Genomic DNA, 20304 nt, shown 5'->3' with positions numbered 1-20304 from the left:
GAGACAATCCAAGCCTCTCGATATAGATCACGCGACTGATCGCTGCCGCCGTTAATTATAGGCTTGGGTAGCGTCGAGTTACCTAGTTAGTACGCTTCTCTTAGCTGCTTTTCGCGTCTTGCGCCGCCAGTGTTTCAATCAGCGTCACAATCCACGAAACGTCCACGTTCGAACCCGGCTCGAAATTTAATCGCCATTGACAACTGAATGGGCCCATTTGTACATTTGTCGACTCCTTACACCGCCAGCTACCGATTTCTGTCTTGAAAGAGACTTATCATCACCAATACAGTGTATTTCATAGTGGGATATCGCAGTTCTTTGCGCCATCTGAGAACACTTCTCGAGAACGTCGAAAACACCCTGCGACCAGCTCTTCTTGTCGTCCGCAACCTGGAAGTCATTAGGTATTTCCTTTTATTTTGCTCTTCTCTCTGCCCCGGCCCTTTTCCTGTACCTATTGATGCTTAATCTACTTCCCGATGTTGTACGAAATCGAATGCTGGCTAGCGTCTTCTCTCTGGGCACAGCAGTTCTAAGCTGAGTGGGAAATCATCATGGCTCGCTTCTCCATTGGTCTGTCTGCGCATGCTGTGTGCACTCCAGGAAAGGGCAACTGCACGTGTACGCCATCACCTCTTGGACCTACCGACGCGCCGTCCCGGTCAAATCGCCCTGCAGAGAACCCAAAGGCCCTTGCAGAACAACACGGCGCCATTGACTTTGTGCCGCCTCGGATCGATATGAATGCGCTGCTTCTTCCCGTGCTCATATGTCTCGCCTCATTGCCATTGCCATGATCCGATGTTCTCTTCCATTTTAGCAGCGGTGAACTAATCGAGAGGTGGTATAGACAGACAGGCATTATCCCACGACGGCGATTTTCCGTGCAAAACCAGTAACATCTATCTACCTTCCAGCTTGGCAGCAATTAGTACCATTGCGTCCGTCCATTGTCCTGTGCATATAATCCAATCCTAGTCACTGCAAAGTAGCTATGTAAGTAACAAGCTTGTTTCTCGTTGTTTCCCTTCTCGTCGTTTTCCATCTCCCATGGCACATGTGCAGTTCACGGCCTGGCATCTTACATGGTCTCTGCGCTCGTCTCTCGAAGATGGAGCTACCTACCCTGTAGAGGCAGGGGAACCTGCCCTAGGGGCGGCCCCATGCCCTTGTATCATGCACGCGACCCGGCCCAGCAGCACCACCTGCGTCAGGGCGCCCACAAGATTCCCTACCACTGCATGGCAGCCGACTGGGTACCTCGGCCTAGGAAACATGGGCCAGATATTCGTCCCATCTCCATGTCCATCTCCATATCACACATCGCATCGCATCGCGTCGCATACCTACCATGTAGCATTGCTGCTGCCATTGAAGCAAATACCGTGACAGCGGTAGTCGGACTCACTGGCTTCGCTAGCGCGCTTTCTGCCATTGATTGCTTAGTAGTTGACCCACTGAGGCAAACGACTGATCTGGTGACTGCTGCTAGATGCGCTCCTTTTTGGCCCTTGATACCGTAACATCGCGACGGCAACCTTCCAGTTCTACCCGAGTCGGACCAGAGGGTGTAGACCACCTTGACTCACACCTAGTAGAGTTAGCAGCATACCAAGCAAAGACTGTCGCAATTTAGCGACCCGTGTCTAGTACTATTGCACTACCAATATACGGGTACGCGCCTCGAAATCTAGGAAGCTCGATTACACACAGGAACATTGGATCCAATAGATTCCTTCTCCCGTCCCGATATTCGTCATCCTACCTCTTGTTTGCAGGATCTCATCTCCACCTCGCCGCTCTGCAAGGCATTCCGCGCTGCGACCACTCACACTCAACTGGTTCGGGGCCTTTTCATATACACCATAGAAATAGCGCCGTCAGTTATCTACACCCATCTCGACAACACCAAACCTCGACACGGTTGTAAGTCTCCTGGAGTTTCTCTAATCTCGAAGGTATGTAAGCGCTGTTTGGTGTTGAGCTGACAGGTGATGCACAGTGGAAGCTTGAAGCACTCGATTTGGTGCTGGTATCAACTAGCAAGTGCTGCTTATTCTTGCTTAAGAAACTTCAAGGTACGACCATTTCATTTCCACATACTTACTCAACCGATCCGCGGGGAGAGGGTTGATTCCTTAAGCCACGTATATACCTGGTTCTATCTACCATTGCCTGTCATGATATATACATTCAGACAATCCTGTTTGTTCAAGATATCTTTACCTCGCCCCCTAAAATATCCCATCTGTTATTGCACAGGCGCAAGCTGAGTCTTGAGAGTGATGGTGCTTTTCTACACCTAGCTATTTCGAGCAGCTATCCTTTGTATTATTTCATTTCTCCTTCTTGACTTTCATTTTGTGATCTGGATAGAGCAAAGACATTGCAATGTACGCTGCTTTGTCTACTTCCCCATCTACCAATCCTTGCATCAACTAGACACTACAGTATGGTACAGCCCAATTTATTGTAAGCGGCGCACGGGAGTGGTGTCAACGGAGGTGCATAGCGCCCCGAGACTGGTGGCTAGGCAATTAGGTACCCACCTGTCACGCAAACCTTTCCTCATCCTCATCCCCGTCGGCCCTAGCCAAGAGCCCAGGTCCAGGTCCAGGTCCATGTCGTCCAGTGTCCAGGTTCAGGAACGCATCCTGGCCTTGCAGCTTTCGCGCAATACTACATATTCTTATTCACATCCGCACGTGTACCGAGCTACGATCTCGTTGAAGGCTTGGTTCTTCCCAGCAAATTGCATGAACTGACAGGTAACCAGATCAGGGAACCAGATTCGATTGCGAGCCCTAGCCCAAGCCACAAGACATCGCGTGCATAAGACCACATCGATAACCATAAAAAGTGGAAGGCCGAAGCTCTGAGACGCGAGTTGTCCTAGCACAGAGCAGGTACCACACTTTTGAGACGGCCGTGTCTACGGGTACTGGTTGGATTGGATTGGATTGTACATAGTACTGCACACCGCGCGCCAGAAGCCCAGCGGTGCGGCAGCACGATACACGCCACGAGGAAGACTCGGGTCCCGCAGCGACGGGCCCTTCCCTCCTCGTCCACACCCCCCACTCGGATTTGTCACCCCAGCACATGCGACAAGCAACTCGCAACGTGCGACCGTTGTGCAGCTCGCGTTCACCAATACGCAGACCGCTAGTACACATCGCCTACTACCTACCGCCTGTGGCACGCCATACGGAAGAGCACCGGCTGTGTAGAGTTCTACGGTATGTCATGTCCCAAATTTGAGTCGATCCTTTCTACACGTATGCTCGTATGCCTACCTCTCTCTATATCTGGGTGCATGTACGGTTGCCGTCATATTCAGCTATGACTGCTCGACTTTGTTATTGCGCTATAGCCGACTCGCTAGTGGTGACTCTAATGTGGCGCCAATCGCAATGCAATTTCGGCCGCTCAGCTGAAAAGGCAATCGCATGAGTAAATTCATGCGAAGAATTTTGCCCTCTGTCTCTTTTTTCCTCCCTCCCTCTCTCTTGGCCCCTGCGTTTAATAATGTCTTTCTTTTCATGTTATCGAGACCCGCTTCTATTTATAATTCTTCCTCCTATCCCTATCCCGGCCCTTAATCCCGTCGCGTGCATTTTGTTGTTGATGCCTGTATATCTAATCCTTTCTCCATGATAGTCGTGGTAGTTCTATCCATCATTTACCGTAGCTCTATCGTAAACAACTCACCCAGCGCGTTTATCATTGCACGTTCAGCTGGCCGTGTTCTTGTTTTCTAGGGAGTTCTTATTCTGTATCTCTCATTCCGATAAGTAAGTGTTCACCAGAGTCGGCAAAGCACAAGCTCTTTCGCGTCCCTCCGTCATTATCCCCTTGGCGATCACCAAAATCTCTATAGCACTGCCATGGTTATCCTTGTTCTCTTGCTGAATGCTGCGAGCGCCGCACGCGACGGCTTTAAACAATGCGCCGTTGTGGCAGTCAACGGTCTCCCTTACGCGAACTAATGTGGAGAATGGCTTCATGAACCATGGATCATGGCTGTTAAGCTGGATAGCTAACCATTGTTCTTTAGACGACGCGCCGAAAGCCAACGGCAATGATTATGAAGATGGCACAACACCGGCAGGCCCCGAGCCCCTATGTGAAGGAGGAACCACAGCAACACAGTGATTCTGTAAGTATAGATTCTGTTTCCTTGACGCGTTCTTTCTATACATGCGTTGCATCGCGTTGCATTACCATTATATTTCTCTTCCACTATCTAAATTTCCGACAATCATCGTGCATTCGGGAGTGGACTCTGCCAAGCGGATTTAGAATTGACCTGTGCATGGCCGATGGGTGACGGATATGGTTCAGCCTCAAGTGTGAGCTGCTGTGGGTTGCAGACCAGAGCCACCCTTGCTTTCTCCAGCACCCGAACAGGCACATCGACATCGTGGTCGGACGCCTGCTTCGAGAAAATTCGCAGGGACGTGGTAAGCTTGTCTAGGTCAAGACTTGAGCGGCGTCAACGGGAATTGCAGGGGAGCAATGTGTTTCACAGCGACCAGGGGGTGCTCGCCGGGGGCAATGCTTGGGTCTTAGTCGCGGGAGAAGGGGTTCTCTATTCTCCGCTTCTGGAACAAGGCGTGACTATGGGCTGGTTACTTAGCGTCGCCGCCAATCTCTAGGCCTGGCGGGACTGGCTATGGCCATCCTTGTATTTCATCCAGTGCTCTCTTGAGTCTACACTCATCTCTCACATCTGCGGTACTTTCCCCAGAGTCGCTGGCCACCGCAAAATAGGAAGTCTTCAGGTACCTCGCGCTAAGTGCAGGCGGGGCGTGGCGACCGGGACGGTCAACCACTTCATTTCACAACAGTCACGACGCACTGTCCGCCACTCCCACTCCCGCTCCATCCACAGTACGACTACATCCAGATTCCACCAGACCAACGCACACCAGGTCGTTGAAACGCCCTGGGCCTGTCCGAGCTCAGGTTCGCGGTGCCAATTCAGAAGCGATCACCAGTCGTCGTGCATTCGGGACGACGCTAGCCACATGCACATATCGTACCTCACCACCTCACCTACAGCAACACTTGGGAGCCAGCGGCGTCCGTGCAGACGAGCGTTTCGGGGTAATTATCCCCATAACTCTCTGCCATGCGAAATTACCCAACACCACATCTGCGCTGTTCTTTACGCCCATGCCAAATGCGGCCTGGAAACGTCAGCACACCATTCAATCATGCGACCTTACCACCTTTGCCTTCCACTAGGCCATAGTGCGTGCTTAGGCCTTTTTCCTTCCATCGTTCTAGAGGATACTGTACTATGCCTCAACACTATTGATCGGGTCTGATCGGGTCCAGCTTCGAGGGCCCTCTACAACGTTCATAGCCAATATGGCCAGTCATTCTATCGGTCACGCTCTGCAAACATCTGCATGCTGCACAGCAGACAAACTCCGGATGCTTGGGCCATGGAGAAGGCGTTTGTCCCTTATGATGCAAGCGCAAACGCGTTTAGGTGGCACTGGATCTGGTTCTCCAATAGTGAGAGTCACCCACCGACTGGGAGCAATTCATCGACCTGCACAGTGTCTGTTCTATTCTGATACTTAGGCACGCTGGAGCCACGCCGATGATACGATTGACTAAACCAGACCGAGTAAGAACAGACTGGCGGAGACTGTACAGCAGCAAGCATTGTGTTGTACTGTAGACTAAACCTGCTTCCAACTGGGATCCAAACAAAGTACCTGCGCACAAAATCGCACCACACTTTGGTCCCACCTCGTCTGGGATTCCGCTGAAGTACTGGTACTTGTGACAGACACACCGCCTTGCACCTCGTCGCTCTCGCCCCTGTTGTCTTGGCCTTCCGGAGCAGAGTGCCTCATTGGGTAACCAATTCCTACTGGGACCTCTCATCGTTCTCATGATTGGCCTTTTCATCTACGGTCCAAAGCCCCTAGTCACTTTTCTTGTGTGTGTTGTCCCACACCTTGATCCGTTCACACCCTCTTGCAGTCAAGAAAATCTCCATCTTCGATTTCTCTTCACATTCACTCTAGCGCAAACTTAGCATGTTGCTTGCCCCCTTCATACAGTCCTACATATTATTTCTTCTGCTCAACCTGAGATCACACTCTTGGTACCTAACCGAGTCTTTATGCGAGTGGATCGAGCTTCACCTATCCCATCGTTAACCCCGGTTTACTTTTTGAGGCGTATCCTTGCCTGATGCTTTCTTTCCCCTGGTCTTCCCCTACACCTCCAGATATTATAGGTCCCTCGCTCCCTGGACATTTCGATACAAATATTTTGTTACCCTTGGCGACTTCATAATCACTCCTCAGTCTTTAACCTGGCCATTTCCTCGAAGTTTTTTTTTCCTTGAAAAAAAGCTAAAGACAAGGAATTCTTGATCTATAAACCTAGTCGGTGAATCTCGAGACTTCCAGGGCCCCCGTTCCAGTTACTATCCACTCCTCTCCTAAAGGAGCAATTAGCTGGTCTTAACTTGCTGGTACTACACCTCTCCCTCTGACAACATGCCTCTCGACCCCTGGTTGTATATCCTGGAGCTCCCCCCGTCATGTCAAAAGCCCTACACGCAGAACCTCGTCGTCAGGGATCGTCTAAGTTCCTTACACCCTGGTGACTGTACCACAAAACCTCTTTTGAATTCAATTCCAGCAGTCTTTGTTTTATTTTCTCATGCCTGCATTCTTGATTTTGAGTTTGGTCGTTGATAACTAGAACTAATGGTTGTTACCTCTCTGCAGCAGCACCACCCCCACTCCCAGGGTTCGGCGCCTCATCTCCAACACACCCGACCTTCAAGCATTGTTCATCAGCAACACCACCAGGCCCCTTCGGCCCAGTCGGCGTACTCGTCGCATTCCATACAGCCCTACCAGGCATCGAGTCACTCTGGGGGCGCGCAGCATTCGCAAGACATTCCTTATTACGCTCATCAAAGCCCTTATAGTACCCCTGGCACCACCAGCGGATACACGTCCGCAGGTCAGTATTCGACGCGTCTCACCGCGCCCGCCTAGCCATCATTGCTTCAAGAGAGCTAACATTTCCATAGATACATCCGATATGATGGCTACGGCCCAGATACCTCCACGGTATCCACCGATCTATCATCCACCGTCATCGAATTCTCCAGCCTCCGTCGCGTCGAACTCCACCCATGACCAACATAGAAGTATTTACGGGCAACCATCTTCGCAGTTACAGCATCAATCAATGTACTATGGCGCACAGCAGAACCAGTATCCGTCGATGCCTCACCAAGCAGCATCGCCCTATCAGCAACATGCACAGCAGCCTCATCAATCAATGACGTCGCAGCCTAGCATGATGATGTCTCAGACCGGCCCACAGCACCAGCTTTCTCAACACGCCAGCCAGCACGCTCAGGCAGGGATGACCGGTAGCCCAAGACATACGAAGCTGGAACCTCAGATGACGCCTCAGTTGCAGCGACCAAGCTCAGGACCGCTAGGAACTCCTCAGCCCAACCAGAATGGTGGTCAATTGTCAACACCCACCGGGTCTTCTACGCCTGGAATAAATAACAACGCCGCCCCTGGCCCTATCCCTGCCACAACGCCCTTGGTTGTGAGACAAGATAACAACGGAGTTCAATGGATTGCATTCGAATACTCACGCGACCGTGTTAAGATGGAGTATACAATACGCTGTGACGTCGAATCTGTGAACACAGATGAACTTGGTGCTGATTTCAGGACGGAAAACTGTGTATACCCTCGGGCTTGCTGCGCAAAAGATCAATATCGCGGCAACCGACTTCAGTATGAAACCGAGTGTAACACAGTGGGATGGGCGCTTGCTCAGCTGAACCCGTGTCTTCGTGGAAAGAGGGGCCTTATTCAGCGAGCTGTAGACAGTTGGCGCAACAGCAATCAAGATCCAAGGCTACGAAGTCGACGTGTTCGCAGGATGGCTAAGATGAATAACCGCAAGACAGTCCAACCTCCTCATTCTACACACATGCCTGGTCCCGGTGGCCCCACCGGGTTGTCCACCCCTGGCAGCATGGGCCCCGGATCTGCTACGAGCCTGGGGAAGCCTGGAATCAGTAGCATGAGCTCGCAGATGCATCATCACCATAACCATGAAGGAAATGCACCAGGTGGAGGGGATGAAGTCGGTATGTACCAGATGTGATTGATGCGTTGATATTACAGTCACTACCGTTATCATTGTTGCGATACCTTTTGTTATTATACGGTATAACCTATTTGGTTTCTGTCTGGACTGGATACTTGTGTTTATATACTGGGCTGCGAAAGCCACTGGCGCGACGGGGAGTATGGGGAAAATCTGGCACTATTTCTGTACAATAACTAGTCGCCTTGGTCTGCTGGAGCGTTCGTCACCTGGCAAACGCCGCATGGCATCGTTTTTGCATTCCGCTGCACAAACACTTCGCGCACATATCGTCTCATCCACATATCTTTACAGTCTTGTACTACAGACCCCTTTCATTCCAAATCACAATTGCATTGATTCTCGAAATGTATAGACCCAGCACATTACCACCCCATTGCAATTGAGAGAAAGTTATACTGATTGCCGCGTCTCTTCTAGGAGATGGAGAATACATGGATGAGTCTCATCATCATCATCAGGCGCCCGCAGGACCGGGGTCCGGATCTGCAGATGATGTCCGGCAATCCCATGTCTTTACCGGGTATCCTCAACCATACCCCGGTCATGGCAGCTCAGGATCCTCCATGGCCCCCATGCATGATGGACTTGGCAGCTCTCACCATGGTCCGATTGCCGCTAAGCGCCATAGCCGGGATGACGAGGACATTAACCCTGAAGGCCTGTTTCCGGACATCCCTGAGTCTAAAAAGCGAAAATTCATCCTTGTAGATGACAACCGTCGGGGTGGTCGGCTCCGAGTGCGTGTGCAACTGGAGGGAGTCGATACGAAAGAAATCCCCGACTCGTTCCGTAAGCGGTCAGCTGTCTTCCCTCGCAGCTATTTCCCTCGGGAGATGCAGGACCCACCGCCGAGTGCTACTGGTAGTCGTTTCTTTGAAGACGATCTGAGTGATGATGACGTAGAGGTCGATGGTGGCCGTATGGGGCGCTCGAAGACAAGCCGACCTAGAGATCGTGTTCTCGTCAAAGTCCCAATGTCGAACGGGACTGAGGGAGAACTTGCCATACCAAGAATGAGAAATAGCAATCGGACGAAGGAAGTTCGGTTGAATGACCTGGGATTTCGAATGGCTTGGCTCAACGGCCGACCTTTCGCGGGTCGCACCATCTTCATGCAAAGAGCTCGTAAGTTGATCGCCGACTACCCTCTCCAGGTACAAATCGCTAATCTTAAGCAGTTGACTGCTACCGTAACAAGACACGCACTGCTGCCGAGAATGCCATGATGGACATCAAGACATCTGCACCACATTACGAGACACGAGTTGGAAAGAGGAGGTGGAACGAACGTATGGGCGCCGGTGATAAGTCTGCTGATGACGCTTAAGACCATACTATGTAGGATGACGTTGAATCATATCCCCACACCAACTCGACCGTAGCCGCCTTGATGGGCGGCTTTCTCAGTATATATGCATTACCGCCATGCTCTCAGCTATTAGGTATACGAGATTTCAGCGCGGCCTTCTGTCCTGTCTTTACAATAAGTACACCTCTTCGTCGGTATACAACCCAACTCTTGCATTCCATGGCTATTACGATACAAATATCGGATCAAACGTCCAAAAAGTGACGGAAATGAGCCAAATCTTCTTTATACTCTAACGACAGGAAGAAGGACGACACCTCAATATGCTTAGGCATTGTAAGTAATGACATTATTGAGCTAGACTCACCTATGTCGTACGCCCTATTCTACGTTACATTCCCGGCTGGCCAAAAAAAAAAAAAAACATGCGATGCTGTTTAAGTACAACACAGCTCGTCAGATTCCAGTATTTTATATCAAGCCGTGCAGCACAAATCGCACAGCCTAGCCAATTTATATGGCTACTCGGTACAATGGTATCCTACAAATTGTTCACAACTGGAAATACGATAAAGTATAAGGAGGGGAGATATCATTCATGAATTAGGTACAACGGGGTTTTATGGATGATTTTAAGGTACAAGCCCTGCAGATGAAACCAAAATTGAGTCCTGCCTCAGGGTCCTGAAATGCCTAACGCATGTTCAGTCAAGCTGATGGATGCGTATGACTAGAATACTGCATCCGCATCCGTTGAGCAGTTCAGTTCTTTTTCTTCGAGGTTTGTAACTAATACCAAGGGGATATATACGTTAGAATCAATAAAATCAACTAAAGCAGTTGCTGGTTAAAATAAGCACTTGCGTCGTCTCATATCAACTATACCTAGTTATCTCGGTCATCGCTACGTTAGACATAGCTACTCTGTGGATGTGACATGTGAGGCAGTGGCACTCCATACTATTACCTGTACTACAGACTGTAGCCTACTGAGAAACCTCCCATCTACATAGTCAATCCTATCTAGTCCACACAATGAAGCTTTGACAATATGTATAAGAGTACATCAATCAGGCCGGCGTGGGAGACTGGCGGGCTTCGAGCGGACGGACATCTTTTGTCGACTTCCGTGATAATGTGGCTTCAGGTAGCTTCGAGGTTGCATCTAAATCTAGGTTTCTAGACACAGCCCTCCCTCCTTTCCTCGGATGCGAGCTCTTATTCATCTCCATAATCAAACCATATAGAAGCCGCCGATGCGGTCGATCGTCATTATGATGCGATGTCGCGTTGCTTAGCTGAGACCATACCTCTCTTCCGAGTCTGCGATGCCGAAGTGAAACTCGCGTCTCACCTTCACGAGAGGTCTTGCGCGGCAAAGGTGATAGAGTGAAAAAAAAAAAAAACAAGGAAAGGGGGGGGCGATCAAAATGTAGAAAACCCCGACAACCTCTCCGGCTCATGATTGCGTAACCTGCGGCTGCTTAGGCGATTTCGGACTTTCGGAGTACTCGTTATAATCAAGGTCTCATCTTAGAACAGTCTTGTTAGACGGTTCATCTCGCATATATACACGCATAAATAGCTTCGATGCAAAGGGGCCTTACGTGTCGATATGAGTGCATTGCATTGGAAGCCAGTGTTTGTTGAATGGCGATGTCTTGGATAGATGACTCCGGGGTGGGTTTAATAACATCTGCCTACTTATGTGATGTGAACGAGACTTGGGTAGAGTGCGTGATTCTTGGCCCCTAGAGTCATGCCATCATGTCATTTTACTAAAGAAGCTGTTGCTGACTCAAGGTTGTCGATGGTATGTAGTTAGCCTCATCCCCTTAGTCACCTTTCGTTGTTTAGCCTCCAGAGATCCCCCTGTTAGCAGTGCTATTGTGGTGAATGGGATACTGGTATTGTAGAATGGGAGGATATAAATAGATTGGGCTCATTATGAGCAGTATGTAGCCCTTTACCGCATGCCCCTTATACTGACAGAGAATTAAGGGGTTTTCACGGAGGTAACGCTGAGATGGCTCTTCAGGAGACACTCAGATGGCCATGTGAGCTCGAAGTTGCGCATCAGCTGCGATCCTGCTTTCTTGAGGCAGAGAGTGAGCTTAGTATAGTAAGTAATGAGTACTTTCACATATGTACAAGATAGTAGCCACCATGTTCAACTGAGGGTAGCGAGAGATATGAGGTAGATTGAGCTTGAGATTGTCTACGGCTACTGACTATTGTATTCAATAATAGTAAGTTAGTTAGGCCATGACCCTTAGTTCTCGTGATCTATATTGGAAGAATTGCTATTCTAATCCCGAGAGTGTAAAAATGCTGCTCGAGATCTGTTGACCTGGCATTAAAAGCGAAGCTCGTATTTGTGTGTACCAGAATGTCATTCCTAAATAAGACCTGTCACCAAACTCTGAATAATGAATGGCTGTGTGGTCGTTCATATGCTCCGCTTGTCACAACAACAGCAAACACTTACACAAACTGTTATAGGAGGCGCGAGGCTCCTTATCCCTTGTAACTCAAACAACACGTGCTCGTGTATCCTACGACGCGTTTCTTGCCGAAAATGCTTATACCAATTGGAATCGCAATGCACAGCTTGGGGTCCATGTCCCATCTATCCTACCACACTTACAAAACGGCTCACTAGTTGCTACTACATATCTCTAGAATCGAATCGAATCGAATCCATCTCTCACAGAAAGATAGAGTGGCCGTATCTTGTGTACTGCATCCGCAAGCGACTATGAGTACCGCGAAAGAAAGTCAAAGCGCTTCTGTCAGGGCCTGGCACATGATCATGGAGCTCTGGGACGAAGCTGCGGTCCAAATCGACGATAGCTGCAGAATAATCAAACTGAGCTCCAGCACTTTCTCCCAGCTCAAAACCCGAGGGGAGAGCTTCTTCATGTATCGTTGCAGGTGCGTTTTACTCAACATCTTTTCTCTCCCGCATCAGCATTAGAAAGCCCGGTCATGTCTGTCTGTCTGTCTATCGCCGTGCCTAGCTGACACTCGAAAAACTCGTAATTAGTATTCTGTTAGGAAAGCCTGCTGAATTCATACTCGACCATTTCAACAACGAGAGGGTGTACTTGGGGAATCCCGCGGAGGTACAGCTCGCGTTGGACTCTGTCCTTGTTCGCGGGCGGAATGATAGGCTTCCTACTTTATACCGTCGTACCCCTCCGAAATAAGACATCGACTGCGTATTTGGCGAGGCTTCCTCATGCCTATCAGGGGCGTGAATCAAGCGTGAATATACTTATTTGAATGGCGTTGGTGTAGCGTAATGCGACGACATAGAGGAGCGCGACGCGGGGTGCCGCGAGCCAACGTGATACAACGCGATCGTGCGGGACACATCAGCACTATACATAATACAGTCTGGACTGTTTGCATATCATTTCCAGGAGTTTGGAAGAGCATAGCATGGGTTTCAAAGTGGTATGGGAGATGGAAGACCGGGGCTACAAGGAGAGTCTCGAGGAAGCAGTTGCTATGCATGGGGTAGTGAGCATAATATCTTATGTTTGGTATGATTCAAGCTGTAGCGTACTTGTCGAGTGTAGGGTATATAGTAGATAGCCGAGTAGCTTGCCTTGCCCGGTGTGGCTCATTCAAGATTTCAGCTTCAAACACTTGCCTCAATCTCATGGGAGTACATGATGTTGTATCGTCTCCCGCCTGGCTCTCATACTATGACCTTTGGAGATAGTTCATTGTGAGATATATGTTCATTAATATTCGATTGCTATATAGGCGCACCACCTATTCATGGTTTCTTTCGGTACGTGAGTAGCAGGAACAGTCTCATAGATAGGGGGTTGTGCGCATGCGCATTCTTAGTATGATAGGTTGGAATGGGTTTATTCATAATGGTACCTGGCTACTCAATAATAATATTTCCATAGAGCTACAGGGCTTGTCAATCTCTCCTGCAAACTTCATGTTGAGTTGCCGTTCGGGCCGGTCCAGCTGCCAATCTGCTGCTACCATATACTCTGCATGTGCTCGTGCGGTTACTTTATGTGCTCTCAAGGATTCTGAAGGTTGGTGGAAGTGTTAGGGATTGGTGTTTGTATCAAACCCCGATACGCAGATCAACGGGTTTACAGGATGGATTCTGTGGCGGCAGTGACGAGGCCCATGCAATCGACTGACGCCAGTAGTAGCCGATCCATTGCCAACAGAGGAAGAATCTGTCCACGTCGAAGTCCCCAACGAACTTATAAGGCTGCGTCTCGTTCCAGTTTCTATCGTCCCGCTGCCCAGAGATGTATATGACACCGTTGTCCTTTGCCGACATGATTTCAAATAAACTGCCGCCAGCTGGGATGTGAACCAGCTGCATGTTGGTCCCCGGACCAGACCGAAAAATAAGAAATGAAGGATATGATTTTGTGTCGTTGGCCGTGGTGACGTTCAAATTGAGGGTAACGGCACCAATTCTAACACCATTTGTGGCGTCGATAGAGTAGTTGAAGTAGAATTGGTTGAGACTCTTGTCATCGGCTTTCTCGGCGTAGCACAAGGCAACATCGTCAGCATCGATATGGCATGGTCGGGCGTAGCCTGTGCCAGAGTTATTAGCACTTGGATAGCGAGAAAGTCACAGTATCATGAGAGATTCTACCATCGATCGAAGAATCGTTCTTTCCGACAATATGAAGGGGAGCGGGACCGACGCCGACGATTATAGCCATGGCACTGGTAGCACCGGCGATCAGAGACAAAAAGACGGACGAATGCATGACGATAATATGTATTTCGTATGCAGTTGATGATAAGGGTAGTCAATACAAATGGTTACCAAAACTGAGTCTAAAATCGTGATGCAGAGAGAGTCCAATCGCAAGAAGATGATAAGCGGATGGCAAAGAGATGAGTTTATTGTAAGACACGTTCTCTCAGAGGGCAAACCTCGGGAGACTAGTTTATAGCTATCGAAGACGGGATGCACTGATTGCTCCTCCTAGTAACCGCGATAAGAAGGTGGCCCTTCCTGTCCTTTGCGAACCGAGTTGAATTTGCGCCGACTACGGCAAGCTCGACAGTTGAATGTCGACGTCATTGCGGTGTACCATCTGCTGTTGGCGTTGAAGGTAGCCACGAGCAGAGAGCATCCTGCGTCAATTTGAATACAACGTTGCCAGTGTCAGATAAAGAGGGGAGTCAGTCTTGCTATGATACATCTTGCTCTTCTTTCCTCGCATATTCCACCTGATACATGGCTTGATGTTGATTGCGATCCGTCCTCGTCTATGTCGTAGTACGTACCGTATCGTACCGTACCTACTTACACGCAAAACAGCACACGTGGAAATGCGTCACGGCTGTGCTATTGACGGAGATCTTTACAACGGCTGCAGGGATTTGATACACCCGATCACGAAGCAGGCCCAGGCAGGAACGTCAGCTACCCAAGACCGGAGAATGTGAACATCGAGCCATTTACGAAGGAGCGTGTTTCCCTGGCCCTTGGGCTCGTCGTCAGAAAGTCCCTTCACCTTGTACACTGCAGATTAAGAGTCGCTCGACGTTAGTAACTTCCAGCTTTTGCAACTTGTGACTTGTTCAACCAGGACACAAAATTTGTAACGTACTGACGAAAGGCGCAAAAGCAAGGTGGAAAACGGCAAGCGCGGTACCGGCGGCATACCACTTCCACGCGCCGTTCGGTCTAGAGTAGAAGTTGCTGATACCGATGGCAGGCGTTAACGTGTAAAAGATGGCGATGTCCCAGATGCCCCTCATGAAGAACGTGGTGAAGTAGGATGGGACGATCTCGTTTGCTTTCTCGCGATGTTGAGGCAGCAAGAAGTTGCTGAGGAAGAAATACTGGTCGTGCGAGAATCGCATGGCCATTGTGGATGTGATGACGGGCGCGACGCGCAGCACGACGAGGGGATCGAAGAATGCCTTCGACGCCATTTTGTCTCCTACTGTAAGAGTATGTATAATTGTGTTGATCAAAGATGCTAGGTTATCTACTTTCTAGTCATTTGTGTAACGCACATACGAGCGAGGTGAGGTCAATTAAGTATGCCAACAGTCGCGTCAGCTTACCTATATATCTCGGAAACAGGTGGGTTGGTGTTCCGTAGAGATGGTCTGACTTCGGGTGGCAAGCCGACGAACTAACTTGACTGGCTTGCCCCGTAGGGTTTAAATAGAAGTCTGAAGGATTTGGCGCATCGGCTAGGAAGCATTGAATCCGATCAAGCACCCAATCTACACAGCTGGTAAATACAGAGACCGTTTAAAGGTATCGAACTTTTGACATTGTATATACTCAAGGTATCTCGATAACCGAATGTCCAGGCAGCAGGTAGCTATATTGATACAGGTACTTCGTAGGCTTTTCATACTAAGTCGTCCCGTGTAAACTGGTTGTGGCGTACAAACCGTACGGCTTCTTCCGGCGCAGCAGGTGGGGTTTCTGGGACACTCAGACCCGAATGCGAGCAGGTGGATGAGAATTTCACCGGTTAACATGCTATGTACTACCTACCCTGATTGTTTTCAATTGACTCATAAGAGACATACGTCATTTCACCGTGAATCGAAAGTTCGGTGAGAGAAGGAAATCTAATTCACGATGAAATGGCTGGGTGCGCGCGTCTTACCAAATGACTACGTGAAACCACTGTTCCGCGTCATGTTACCGACACACGACACACGGGATATCTGCATGAAGTAGCCCGAAGAGCGCAAACGAGTTAGAATACTCAATTAAGATTTGTTCGAAAGACACTGTGGGTTATGTGATTCTTCTATCTCGGCCGCCTGGTCTTAAGAGAAGACGTGTGAAGTTGAGTTTACGTTGGGAGAAGGCGGTGCCTCGCATGGTAAAGCGTATGAGACATACGAGTAGTCACATCAGGATACCTGGATGTAATACACCCAGTAGTGTTGAATTCATGGAGATTCACGTGCATGTAGTCGACAAGACAGTGAAACGGGTGCTCGCAGACAGCCAAACATGTTTACCTCATCTAAACCTACTAGGACTGATGCTCTTATCTATCACAGGCATCTACCTGAATACTGTAGGGACTTCAGAATGCCAGTCTTAGAATACACTAGGTACTACACGTGGTGATGTATCTCTATCTACTTAAGTAGGTAGGCAGTTAGGTATCGAGCCCTGAGATTCATGTCTCGGCGTATATATAAAGCAGTCTCAGTTCCTATAAAGGCATGCGAACCAGAATGTCCTCGAAGCAAACACTCGCAAAGGAGGGAGACGGGAGGAATAAGCTGGAAGCTTGGCCCAGGATTGCCCCTATGTCAGTCACACGTGGGTTTGATGAGATGAGCCGCCCCTTCCTCAACTACATATGCCTCACCTCCTACTTCACCTACCTAACTCAAGATGCATGCACCTGCCCCCAGTGATTCATACCTATGTATATCACAAGTACCTGGATATACGGCATGACATTGGATTGCTACTTAAGTACTCTTAGCTACCTACTTAGAATCTACATACACATCCACCCATATGGTGAGGTACTCTCCTGCATCCCTCATGAGCACCTGACCACCTTCCCTCTCATAAAATCCCATTTGCAGTCTAGGACTTCGGGCAGGTGAACGCACCTACTCAGATAGATATTACCCAAGCTAACTTGGAGAATTGGAGTTCTTACTTCCGGTTTGCATCAGCCATCACCGAGTTCTGTCTACACAGATGAGCCAACCCTCCTCCGCCCGCGGTGATCTTGCTACTTGCATTCAAGTACTTCCTTTGGACACGAGCGAGAGAAGATACCTACATACATAGGATAGGTAGCACTGCCTGTGCAGCTGGTGAAGTCTACAAGAAAGTCTCCTTCGTGGGCATCTTCTGCCTCACCACTGTCCTGAGTCTCTCTCACCTACGCAGCGCGTATTTCAACACTCATCCACAGCACATCTCATACGGTACGTGGCAGAGTACGCAAACCACCTCCCGATGCTTTGATTTCTCATATCCCTATCAATGAAAAGTTCATCTTCAGACCTACTTACCTACTTTCACAACTTATCTAGCTATTGTCGACTCCTCACGTTTTTGACGATTTGAGGACCCACGTGTCCCATCCTCTCAATTTGCCATCACATCAGTAAGTTATCCAATCTTAATAACTTCCCTTCGCTATGCATTTCCTATACTCCTTCATAGCGTGAGATGGTCCTTCTTACTCAACTTGACTAGCATGTGTCACGGCTTGGATGTCACACCTCTCCATCAACACCTCAACCTGCCGTTTCGTATCCATCACTCATCCTGAGCCCAAGCCATTCTTCAGGTAATCAGATTACTCCAATCACCCATCTCTCAAGGAGCCTCCAGTTTCTCTGGTATTGCCCTCTTTACCTCCCACAGCTCCCTGGAAGCATATGCGCAATCTCAAATACCAAGCTCCCCATCACGTTAACATAGCTCTCCTAGATCAACGTATCATATAACGTGAGAGTAAAGGACCAGATCAAAATGTAAGTCAGGCTTAATAGTACCCTCGTCCGCGGCTGCTCATTTGCACATATTTTTCGTCCTCATTGTACCTTGAGGGGTCTCAGCAGCTTTGCTAGTTCCTCCACCCATACCATGTTTACTTGTCGGCACGGATAACGGAAATGGCAGCATTACTGACATGCCATGAGTTCTTATAAAGTACATTTCGATCTTAATATGTCAAAAAATGGCGAATCCGTCCACTCCTACACATATCGGTGATGGTCAGAAATCGTCTTTCACCCCCAGTGCTACTGAATTTGCACCGAAGATGGTCGACTCAAAGAGAGAAGTCCTCAGAGCGAGCTTCGTCACACAGACAGTGCCCAATGTTCCTCCCCATGCCGGCATTGTAGCACTTTGTACTGTGCCAGAGGAGAAAGCTGGTATGGAACATCTTGGATGGCATATCGCCGACTTTCTCGCCTTCCGAGCACTCCTATGTGGGGAAAACAACCCAAAGGCACAGAGTTGGTTAGCCATGTGCGACATTCCTACTCTGGCGCGGGAAAACCCAGAACGCTACGTGCACGGAAAGGAAAGACGGCTCGTGGGTGTCGCAGCAAGCCCAACGCAAGTTGAGACTCCCACCGGGCTCGTAGAACGAGAAGATAATATCCAGGTTGAGACCTCTGCGGAGGTTATAAAGGATAAATTCATCGTAGCAGTGAAGAAGAAGCTGACAGTATTGAAGAAATATGGATATCCGCTTTTTCTCATCGTCTGTGGGCTGACATCTCTGGAGCAAGATATCTATTTCGGCCAGCTGGATGTTGATCATCGTTACACGATGAAAGAGTTCCGCGAAGACCTTGGTAATGACATCAATCATATCGATGTTACGGTTGTCACACCTTCTCTGTTCTCCGCCGGTTGGCGCATCAATACTTCGCTTGGTCGCCCCAACTCAGCAGAGGCGCGGGGGACCCGGGTTGAGTTTCTTGCGAGACAGTTCGGTGGTCTATTTGCTGGTGATCTTGTTCCAAAATTTCTTGGTTGGCAATGTCCGGCGATAGATGGGACCAAGATTGACCTTGAAATTCAGTCGCGGGAGAGATTTCCCGGCCCTGTTGTGCCCTCGGAAGAGGTGAAGGCACTGAGTTCCCAGCTTGAAATTAAGATCCAGTCTTTTCTCCTTGGCGAATCCAGTGCCTTCCCAGCAGATCATTCGTTTTCGTTCGACAAAAGCAAGGATGAATGGGATGTCCTCATTAGATCTCGCGAGAACCAGCCCGATTATCGGTCGTTAGACTGGTACGAGCGGAAGTGGGAGGAGCTACCATCAGCGCAAAATCCCGTATCTCCTCGCCATGGTTTTGAATTCTTAGGGAGTGCATATGGAGGCACTAAAATGTCGCAGCTTAATCATCTCAGATACCTTATTGAGGATTCATATCTGGCTTGGCCAGACTACTGGGCATCGACGTTCGGCCAAGAGACGAAGAAAGACTTCGAGCGGTTTAAGATCACGTACAACCCAGACTGCCTTGACTGCCTTGAGATCTTCAACATCCTTGAGCATCGCGCCAGGACATCTATCTTAGGCGACGCAGTAATTGAATACTTCGACCTCCCTATGCCTGATAACAAGCGTTGTAGAGACTGCAACGTTTACAAAATAAAACAACAACTTCCAGAAACAGCTCGAAGCTCATTGATATCGCGCTTTGGTACAGTTTTGATGTCTCTCCCTGGCCCTAATGTGCCACCCGGTGTCAACCCAAACAGTATGAGTAGGCTGCAGCAACGCCTGGAGAATTGCAGGGGCTATATCCGGGCGTCTTTGGCGATTCGATTTCTGACAAGTGGAAGCTCCAGCCAAATCGCCATTGACCGTATCGAGAACTGTATGTCGTCGTAATCTCCTCTCATTAAGATGTTGGCTAACAGAATATAGTTATACAAGAGGTGAGACAAAAGCAATTAGAGCTGTTAGCTGCGAACCCAGAGATTCACCAATTGTGCTGTAAATGGTTGAACGCTATCGACATACCAGTCCATGATCTACCCGGTGCAGTGACCGCAGCTAGAACATACAAAGCGTGCCCTATACTTGAAGATGGAATCGATTTCCTAGATTTCGATGATGAGTACGAAGTTTTTCGAGATGACGGCAAACTCTTCGACTCACTGGCAACTCCTAGTGTAAAGCCTCTACCTGTTGGCCATTGTGACCAACCCCCTTCTTTCCCACCTTCAGCACCTTCGCCTATTGCATCGACTCTAGAGCAGAGAGTTTTTACACCTGAGCGCCCTATCAATACTGGAATTGTTATGACATCTCCGGCGAATG

The 20304-nt window shown here is 49.1% G+C and overlaps 5 protein-coding genes across 5 annotated transcripts; 3 read left to right on the top strand and 2 right to left on the bottom strand.

Moving 5' to 3' along the window:
• The first annotated feature begins 3711 nt into the window (after nucleotides 1-3711).
• On the top strand, nucleotides 3712-5645 carry F5B22DRAFT_317036 (uncharacterized protein). The gene is made up of 4 exons (XM_047970663.1): nucleotides 3712-3797; nucleotides 4061-4162; nucleotides 4938-5259; nucleotides 5347-5645. Exons 2-4 carry the CDS (start codon nucleotides 4085-4087, stop codon nucleotides 5589-5591), a joined length of 645 nt encoding a protein of 214 aa, XP_047828544.1. The 5' UTR covers nucleotides 3712-3797; nucleotides 4061-4084; the 3' UTR covers nucleotides 5592-5645.
• Nucleotides 5646-6743: 1098 nt separating this feature from the next.
• Nucleotides 6744-9514, top strand: F5B22DRAFT_648808 (uncharacterized protein; the record flags this gene model as incomplete). Its single annotated transcript, XM_047979076.1, has 4 exons — nucleotides 6744-7005; nucleotides 7076-8164; nucleotides 8605-9312; nucleotides 9366-9514. The coding sequence occupies 4 exons, from the start codon at nucleotides 6744-6746 to the stop codon at nucleotides 9512-9514; spliced, it is 2208 nt and encodes a 735-aa protein (XP_047828543.1).
• Nucleotides 9515-13364: 3850 nt separating this feature from the next.
• On the bottom strand, nucleotides 13365-14262 carry F5B22DRAFT_657961 (uncharacterized protein; the record flags this gene model as incomplete). Its single annotated transcript, XM_047980087.1, has 2 exons — nucleotides 13365-14083; nucleotides 14145-14262. The coding sequence occupies 2 exons, from the start codon at nucleotides 14260-14262 to the stop codon at nucleotides 13593-13595; spliced, it is 609 nt and encodes a 202-aa protein (XP_047828542.1). The 3' UTR covers nucleotides 13365-13592.
• Nucleotides 14263-14378: 116 nt separating this feature from the next.
• F5B22DRAFT_616036 (uncharacterized protein) lies at nucleotides 14379-15893 on the bottom strand. Its single transcript, XM_047975562.1, has 3 exons — nucleotides 15578-15893; nucleotides 15115-15489; nucleotides 14379-15026 (listed from the first exon to the last, which is right to left on the bottom strand). The coding sequence occupies exons 2-3, from the start codon at nucleotides 15440-15442 to the stop codon at nucleotides 14866-14868; spliced, it is 489 nt and encodes a 162-aa protein (XP_047828541.1). The 5' UTR covers nucleotides 15443-15489; nucleotides 15578-15893; the 3' UTR covers nucleotides 14379-14865.
• A 1759-nt stretch (nucleotides 15894-17652) lies between these two features.
• Nucleotides 17653-20049, top strand: F5B22DRAFT_316531 (uncharacterized protein). The gene has a single exon (XM_047970662.1). The coding sequence runs from the start codon at nucleotides 18199-18201 to the stop codon at nucleotides 19870-19872; it is 1674 nt and encodes a 557-aa protein (XP_047828540.1). The 5' UTR covers nucleotides 17653-18198; the 3' UTR covers nucleotides 19873-20049.
• The last annotated feature ends 255 nt before the right edge of the window (nucleotides 20050-20304 follow it).

Source organism: Xylaria bambusicola (assembly GCF_022495145.1).
Source record: "Xylaria bambusicola strain CBS 139988 unplaced genomic scaffold F5B22scaffold_37, whole genome shotgun sequence".
Lineage (NCBI taxonomy): Eukaryota > Fungi > Ascomycota > Sordariomycetes > Xylariales > Xylariaceae > Xylaria > Xylaria bambusicola.
This window is presented reverse-complemented; position numbering and strand designations above follow the sequence as displayed.

Coding starts and splice junctions, on each gene's coding strand:
- F5B22DRAFT_317036 (XM_047970663.1), top strand. CDS start 4,085: ATGATTATGAAGATGGCACAACACCGGCAGGCCCCGAGCCCCTATGTG. Junction 4,163..4,937: donor CACAGCAACACAGTGATTCT/GTAAGTATAGAT, acceptor AACGCACACCAG/GTCGTTGAAACGCCCTGGGC. Junction 5,260..5,346: donor TTGCCTTCCACTAGGCCATA/GTGCGTGCTTAG, acceptor GATCGGGTCCAG/CTTCGAGGGCCCTCTACAAC.
- F5B22DRAFT_616036 (XM_047975562.1), bottom strand. CDS start 15,442: ATGGCGTCGAAGGCATTCTTCGATCCCCTCGTCGTGCTGCGCGTCGCG. Junction 15,027..15,114: donor TGCTTTTGCGCCTTTCGTCA/GTACGTTACAAA, acceptor CTTAATCTGCAG/TGTACAAGGTGAAGGGACTT.
- F5B22DRAFT_316531 (XM_047970662.1), top strand. CDS start 18,199: ATGGCGAATCCGTCCACTCCTACACATATCGGTGATGGTCAGAAATCG.